At 37.2% G+C, this 8,520-nt stretch overlaps 1 protein-coding gene across 1 annotated transcript; it reads left to right on the forward strand.

Moving 5' to 3' along the window:
- The first annotated feature begins 430 nt into the window (after window positions 1–430).
- LOC145559053 (protein XAP5 CIRCADIAN TIMEKEEPER-like) lies at window positions 431–7,042 on the forward strand. The gene is made up of 12 exons (XM_081620456.1): window positions 431–746; window positions 2,708–2,773; window positions 2,852–2,916; window positions 3,025–3,134; window positions 3,423–3,501; window positions 3,584–3,660; window positions 3,750–3,811; window positions 3,905–4,036; window positions 4,136–4,189; window positions 5,173–5,238; window positions 6,204–6,278; window positions 6,856–7,042. The coding sequence occupies exons 1-12, from the start codon at window positions 576–578 to the stop codon at window positions 6,904–6,906; spliced, it is 1,008 nt and encodes a 335-aa protein (XP_081476582.1). The 5' UTR covers window positions 431–575; the 3' UTR covers window positions 6,907–7,042.
- Window positions 7,043–8,520: the final 1,478 nt, after the last annotated feature.

The following is an 8,520-nucleotide window of genomic DNA, read 5'->3' on the forward strand; positions in this document are numbered from 1 at the left end:
TTAATTATGTCATATCTAAGACTTGTTTTGTCTTTTTTCATATAGCGTAACTCCAAGATTGAAGAAATCACTTTAGCAATTGAAAAAAAAGACTCCGTAATTAGCAATAAAACAAGCTATATCCACTTACGACCCTACAGAAAATAATCATTACTAAAAGATCCATACAAGACATTTTTATTTCCTTGTTTTTTTTTGCAATACTTACTCTCTAACCTTTTACACTACCCATCTATTTCATACAGAGTAATATATTTCTTATTTTAAGGGTCAAAAGTTATAAATTTTGCATAAAAATTGAGCTTCAATCTCACAATAAATATTACGGAGTACTCAACATTCTTATTACGTAGGAGGTCCATACGATGATACGAGATTAAGAGACTAATGACATTCTTACGGGTAACAAAACAAGACACGATAATTGGAAATTAGATCAAATAAAAAGTGTTACCGACTTACCGTGCCCTACCAACTTCTCGTCTTCTCTGTTCTTCATTCCTAAGAACCAGAAATTCTCCATTGAAGCAATAATCGAAGATCATTGAAGTGAGAGAAGAAGAGAGAGGAGATTAATGGCGGGAATGGGAGATGGGTATGTGGGCAGTGCCCAAGATGCCGTCAGAATAAGGAGGCTTGAGAAGCAACGAGAAGCTGAGCGTCGCAAAATTGAAGAGCTCAAGAACAAAACTTCTTCTACTCAAGGTCAAGCTGGTCTTCTCCAATTTGGTTCCGGCACTTCCGAGGTCATACAATTCACTTTCTCTCTCTTTTTTTAATTGGGGTGGGATTGGATTTTCTGTTTGATTTCTGATTTTTTGTGTATTTGGAGGGTATTTTAGGTTCAATTTGATGCAATATTAGGTTTTAGGGTTTTGCTGAGGGTTGAATTGATTGGTATATTGCAATTAGGGTTGTTGTTAATTGAAGGGTCTGGTTTATTTATATGGAATTGTTCTGGGTTTTAATCTGGGGTTGTTATTTATTGAGGTTTTGTTGAGCCTAATTTCAGTTTTGATGACACTCAAACTCAAATGATTGTTTCTTTCTTTTTGTATTATTCTTGTTGAATGAGAAAAAACTTGGGGGCATATGAAATTATATTGGTAGATATTGTGATGCGAAATCGATTCTGAGCTTAACTATTAGTTAACCCAAAGAAATGGAATTTTATGCACTTTAAGGATCAATTTCCTGAACCATCCTCCTTAAGTAGTGCCTCATCTGGGGAACATGAGTTTTGGATGAATCATGAATGTAGGGATTTAGGGTTTCAACCATCAATCTCCTTACTTTATGACAATAGATCGATCGCACTTAGGACTGCTGTAGAGCTGAGTGTAGTAAACAAAATTGATTAGTTTACTTTCAAAGAAAATTGAAGATGATAAGGATATGCCGATATGGTAAATCATCTTCCAGATACAGGCTCCATTTACACTGTTCTATCTCGTGCTTCTAAGTTCATATAATATATAAATATTATGGGTTTATAATTGATAAGGGGGTGTCTCTTTTAATGAATAGGACATGGAGTTCTCTGATGGTGTGCTAAGTTGATGAATGAGTGGTTCTGGGTGATGACTTGAGCTTAGTTTAGTCTCTTCGAGAGTAAAATGTGGTATTAAATTACTAACCAATCACTCGAAGGAGTGTCCAAAGAAATTTGTGAGAGTGAAGATGTGAAGAGAGTGATATCATGTACAGTTGGTTAAATTTGTTAGTGTGGTTGGTGCGTAAGTCAATTTAAGGGAATTTAATGATCAATCTCAATAGTCCTGTAATTGTGAGGGTTTTAGTCCTTTTAGATGTTTGTGGTCTTAGGTATGTGGTTTTCCATTAGATTTGTACTTTCCATGTGAGGGGGTTATTATTATTCTTAATTTTTTTTTCAAGATATCCTCTAGTTTTTCTTGTACTCTGGATGCTAATCAAGAACTATCCCGTGCTTCATAGTGATGGAAAACCCATTTTTATGGGGCTGTTGATTAAGGAAGACTGTTCCTTTTTTGAATATTGGCTGTCTTTCCTTGGGCTTGTGTTTGTCAAGAGTCAAGACTCAATTCAAAGGATTTTGGTGGTCGGATTACTTTTGGAAGCTTTTCTCTCATCACATTTAGTAGAAGTATTGTGCCTAATAATTAGGTTATAGAGAGCTTTATGTCGAAAGCTGTGTATCTATTTATCTTGCCCTAGGAATTACTTTTCCTAATTACTTAGCTTAGCTCTAGATAACGTTTTGCTCTGATAGATGGCTAGTGTATTTGATGACCTATGGCATTTAGACTCTTTATCTTACCTCAAGTGCCCCTGTTATATGACTCTTATCCTCTTTACTCCTACAGTCCTACATGACTATGGACACTTTTTACTTCATTTTTGACCAAAACATGGAGACATTTATACTATTATATTAAGCTGACAGTGACATATGCATGGGTATGTGAGTCTACTGCTGCTGGGTATGTTAGCAATTAGCATACTCTGCTGCTGCTTATCTTTATGTGTTGTCTAGCTGTCTGTACTCTATTGCTGCTATTTAGCTGTTTTTTATTTATTTATTTATTATGTATATATGCATGTCAAAGTTGGCTAATTTTTATACAATGTATCAGTTATTCTAACTTTTAGATCTCGCCTTATTAAAGTGAAATAAATTTGTGTTATGTGTAAACATACTTAATCTAATTTCTAACAAATTTTGCAGATTCTTGAGACTGCATTCAAGAAAGAAACTATTGGTCTTGTTTCAAGGGAGGAATATGTCGAGAAGGTAAGTCTATTTTGTCTTCCCAGGTTTGAGAAGGTGACCTTGTCTTCTCCTGACACATGTATAGTTTTGTATATGTAGAGGGTCAATATTCAGAACAAGTTTGAGGAGGAAGAGAAAGAGAAACTACTGAAGCTATTGGAAGAGTGAGTTGAATTCAAAATGATGTTGGTACTTAAAGAGACACTTTGTGGTTTCTGTTTGTAAGTCCTTACAGTTGTGCACCTTGCCTTCCTTTTTGTCTTGTTTTGTAGGGAAGAAAAGCTTCAGTTAGAAAAGCGTCAAAAGAGGAAGAGAAAAGTGAATGCCCGGTTATCATTTGCTGAAGAACTGGATAACGGGTCTGAAGAAGAAGAAGAAATTAGTGAGAAACCTTCCTTTATAATCATTAAAGTTTATACCATCCATCCAGTGCTCTCTGTTTATTTTATTTACTATATCACCACATTCTGTCCTAAGGAGTAAAACAAATCGTGGTCAGATTCTTTACCATGAAGAGAATTACAAAGAACTCTAACAATGGCTTATTGATAATTTGAATGTTTGTAATATAATGTGCCATTTTAAGATATGTCTGCCAATATTTATCAGTGGATATTATTTAAGGTATCTAACAATACCTCTTACTGATGCTGCTGCTTGCTTGTTACAGATAATGAGGAACCAGTCAAAGTAAAATGTGGAAAGCTTGGAAAAGATCCTACTGTTGAAACTAGTTTTTTGCCGGACAGGTCTTGCATCTTCTTACATGACTTTCATTCTGTGCATGTCTTTGGGAAGAATATGAAATTTACCATTTTGAGATGCTTTTAGTGAGAGAGAAGCAGAAGAACAAGCGGAAAGGGAGAGGTTAGGAAGACAATGGCTTCGTGAGCAGGCAATGATAAAAAGTACATATGAATCTTTATATAATAATTTTGCATTGAATACACCTATATATTTTACTCATTGCTTTCCTTTATTTGCTCTTGAATTTCAGATGAGCCTCTTCAAATCACGTATAGTTACTGGGATGGAACAGGTCATCGACGAGTAATCCAGGCTAGTGAAATTCTTTAAATCCTTGAATCTATGACCGGCAGCATCTATAATGGTCTTTGTTTAGTTTTCTGAACGTAATTTTGTTTTTTTCAGGTGCGCAAAGGTGATACTATTGGGGCATTTCTTCGGGCAGTTCAGCAGCAGCTTGCTCCTGAATTTCGTGAAGTTCGGACTACTACTGTGGAAAATCTGCTTTATGTGAAAGAGGATCTAATCATTCCACATGTAAACTCTTATTGTTTATCCTTTTCTGATTTTAAAAGTTTGCTATTTTTCCCTGCCCTTGACTTTGTTCCATACAATTCTGGTTTTTCTGTTTTACAGCAACACAGTTTCTATGATCTGATCATAAACAAGGCCAGAGGCAAAAGTGGACCAGTAATTTATTCTTTTTACTTTTTATTTTTTTATTCTTCTGTTCTTTGGCTTGATTTGAATTATTTTGGGCTCATCATCTTTTGAGCCTAGCTGGAAATGATTCCAAGAAAACACAAGAGAAAGAAAAAGTTCTGATATTAACTAAGCTGCATTCATTTTTTATTTTATTTTAATGTTAGCATTAGTCTTGTCAGTAAGGCTAATATTGATATGGTTAGAATACTTTGCATGCTCCAATTTTCAGAAGGGTGAAATTGAATGATAATCTATCATTGTGTGGACAAAAATTGAAGCATCTAGGGTTATATCAACTTGGCGTCTCTTTCTTTATTTATGAATGGTTTTTTTGGAGCAAAGTAATACATAGATATGTGCTGCCGATCCTTGTCCAGTTGGTTACTTTCCTATTTGGGTCCTGATGACTTGAATCTTGATGTGATAGTTTGTACTTCCAAGCTCTAGTGAGTCTGCCGGGAAAGCATAGCTTTCTAACCCTGCCTAATTTTTATTTATTTATTTATTTTTTAAAAGTTATACTTAGTTGGCTGGAACTTGGAGCTATGTGTTTCCCGTTAATAACAATTGAATAGGGACTTGATTTATGCTGGTAGTGGCTGTTCAAGAATTGCCTTTTTGTTCTGATGTTTGGAGTTGGTGTGGTAATGTTGTTCCTGAAATAACTGGTAGGCAGCTCTATTGTGTTTTGTATTAGTTTTTATAACAGATCATTTGTGACTTGGTGAATTTTGACTGGTTAATGTGTAATGGATGTTTTGATGATTCATGCTTAACTGAATAATAAGGTGAAAGGGAATATTTACAGTTTGGACCCCCCAAACCTTGTCTAATTAATTCATAGGGGTTAATGCTGAGTTGATCTTGTATTAAACATTATGACTCTTGATGATTTAAGGCTGTATCACATCAATGTTACTTTATTGTTTTCTCATACTAATGATTTTCCCTTTTTCTGTTATCTACAGCTTTTCCATTTTGATGTACATGAAGATGTTCGAACAATTGCTGATGCAACAATTGAAAAGGATGAGGTGAACTTCTCTCTGACTGTCACTTTTGTGTCTTTGCTTATATTGAGGACTGCTCCTTAGAAGTGAGAATATAACCAATGATATACTCGTACCGTCGTACGTATTAGGGATAGTAGTGATAATAATAGTTGCATTGAACTAACTGCCAGGTTGTAGATAGGGGTGGGGAGAAGTTACATTCAGATGCTGGAGTTGATACTTGATTTCTTAGACTATCTGGAGTTGAATCATTGTGCTTTTTTTGCCTATGTTTTGATAAGCTCACTTGAGATTCTGAATCATGCAACCAAAGTTGGGCCCGAAAGCATGAGCAACCAATTAATCACTTATAAACAAAATCATATCAAAGCTTTGTGGGATGATTAAGGGATTAAGATAAAACTGGGATTTTTATCAAGATGAATGCAAGGCAAATTCAGTTCAGCTCAGTTTAGTGGTTCTGCGTGGACCATGTTGATGACATTATGCCATTTGCTTTGGAATTGACAATGTACACTTTATGTTTATACTCAGGTGGTTTAGGAATAATACTCCTTCTGTCCCCTTTTGTTCAACATATTGGGGTGAAGTCACTTTTTTTGAAAATTTGGTTGGGAGGAATTGATGAGAGAGGAAACTGAGAAACCAAATGTAGGGTGTGTGAGAGCAGTGGTCAACTATATCCATATGTAGTATGGGGCAAACTCAAAGGGACAAGCTAAGATGGTAAATAGGCAAAATATTAAGGGTCGGGGATTAGTCGTGTAATTCAAGTTGATTGCTTCCCAGTGCTTATGTTACGAACTTGCTGGATGGACCTTTTCTTACTTGGGGTCTTTGAGATGATTGAATAGAATCACCATGCCTGTGTTTTGGGTTTTTGCCCCTCCTCGATAGTCCGATTTCAGTAAATCACTAGCATTTGGTTGCATGTTACAACGAACTGAATTAACTTTATATTCTTGTTTTGCATCATTTCCTTGCAGTCGCACGCTGGAAAAGTTGTAGAAAGACACTGGTATGAGAAGAACAAACACATTTTCCCTGCATCAAGATGGGAGGTACTAACTCTACTGAGCAAATTATTTCCCTTGTCTATGTGATTCAGCTGTATTATGCTTGTGTTCAATTTCCTATCAGTGAGCACATAAATGTCAACATGATTGACTCTGGGTTGATGATGCTGGCCTCTTAAGTATATCTACTTTGAATTGAGTTCAAGCTGAACAAATTTTAGCCTCTTACAGTGCCACTTCTCTTCCTTCTGTCTGTAATCAGTGTTCACCTTGTCTGAACGTCTTAAGCATATGACATGATTTTACAAATATACCCTCTACAATAGCTGTGCTATTTCTATCGACTCTATCCTCTTCCATCACTCAAGTTAGGACATGATAGGAAATCCAGTTACTATAAACCAATGCTATTTTAGGAAGATGATTTTGGGACATTGCATATAATATTTGTAACTATTAATTCCTGACGGGGGATGCATCTTTTGCTGACCTGTATATGTCCTGTTGCACTCTACTGTCTTTCGTTTTCTGTATATTAGTACTAGCGTTTTCCATTGAACAAATTAGGATACTCCTCTCTTCTGATCAGTATCTGTGGACCTCTTTGTGTTATCATTTGCAGATTTATGACCCAGCAAGAAAATGGGAACGATACACGATCCATGGAGATTAATCAACCCAAGAAAAAGATCGATCTGTAACAGAGATATCGTTTTTGACATTTTTTTATAGCATAGCTCTGTATCTAAACTTACATTTATTGTATTGTTTTTGCTGTTGAGAGGAAGGAACATGATTTTTAAAGTTTAGTCGTTCTTCTCTTTACCCGTTCCTTACCAAGTTCTGAGACGAGATTATAGATTAATCCATATATGTATGTTTTAAGTGAAAACATGGAAGGAATTAGATCACCATTAAAAATGTTTTGATCTAGCTGACTTTGTCGAGGACAAAGTGATGACATTATTTCACTCCAATTGATCCAGCTGACTTTGTTGAGGATAAAGTGATGACATTATGTCACTCCAACTACTTTCGTCGTGATTCCTTAAAATGGAGAAGAGTTGTTAAACCACTGTAGTAGTGCCCAACACATGTTTATATTGCTATGCGTGTAATGCGCAACATCTTTTTCTTATACTCTGTATATAATTAATCAAAACTTACTTTATGGGTAGTATGAGTATGGGACACCAGATAATTTGGTACTCCTGAAGAGTTTCTCTGTTTTTTTTACTGAATAAATTATTAAAGTTTACAAAATAATAAATGAAGCGGCATTTGAATTAGGCTATGTTAAACTCGTAAAAGTATTTGAGCCTTGATAAATTAATGTTGTTTGGGTCCAATTTATCTAATTGGGCCTAGTCATGTATTTGGGTCCAATTACCTTATTGGGCCTGGTCATTAAATGACTTCTTATTCCAAGGTCAAGGCCCGAGCCTCCAATCAAGCCAAGTCAACCAAGAGCCCTTTAGTCCCAATTGCCATGGTCAGCCCATGACTACTTCAAGGCCCAATGGCTCTCCTCTCATCATGTGCAAAGGTATAAAAGCCTTCAATTCATTCATTTGTACAACACAACAAAGCCTCAAGCATAAAATCTCTTGCATAGCTTTCTCTCTAAACGTTGTTTGACTTCGGCATTGGAGGGGTCTTCCTCGGATCCACCCCCGAGGCCAGTTTACGTGTTTTAGTTGTGCAGGAAACCTTCGGCCCAACATCACTTGGACCGAACCCAGTCTCCAGCCACTTCAGCGGGCCTTCGGCAAGGCCCCATTGTTTTCACCCGAAACAATTTGGCGCCGTCTGTGGGGAAGACTTTCAAAAATCTCTAATCAAAATCATCTTGCAATCATCTTGGTGGCAATGGCTAAGAACCGCAAGAGCAAAAGCCTCCGTCAAGGAGCAGGTGAAAAGCCTAAAACTCCTACACCATCACCCTCACCGAACCGGAACTCTCCCAAGGGTGCCAGTTCGGGAGGAGGATCATATAGGGAGGATTCCCTTTCTCCCGTAATTCACAATTCTCATCATAGGCCGAGTCCCTCTCGGTCTAGCAGAGGTCAGTCCGACCATAGGACTCATTCCGTGCCCCAAAGCCAACCATCGACCGTCCGCTCTCATTCCCACACTCAGCCGAGGACCCCTTTGACGGGGCCCAGCTCGGAGGAGGTGGCGAGAGCGCTGGCAGTGCTCATGGAGGCAATGAGGGCACAAAATATGCCTCCACCTCGCGATCGAACTCCTCCGCATACCCGGCATCAGCGGAGGAAGCTAGACCATG

Source organism: Chenopodium album, chromosome 9, assembly GCF_948465745.1.
Source record: "Chenopodium album chromosome 9, dcCheAlbu1.1, whole genome shotgun sequence".
Classification (NCBI taxonomy): Eukaryota; Viridiplantae; Streptophyta; class Magnoliopsida; order Caryophyllales; family Amaranthaceae; genus Chenopodium; species Chenopodium album.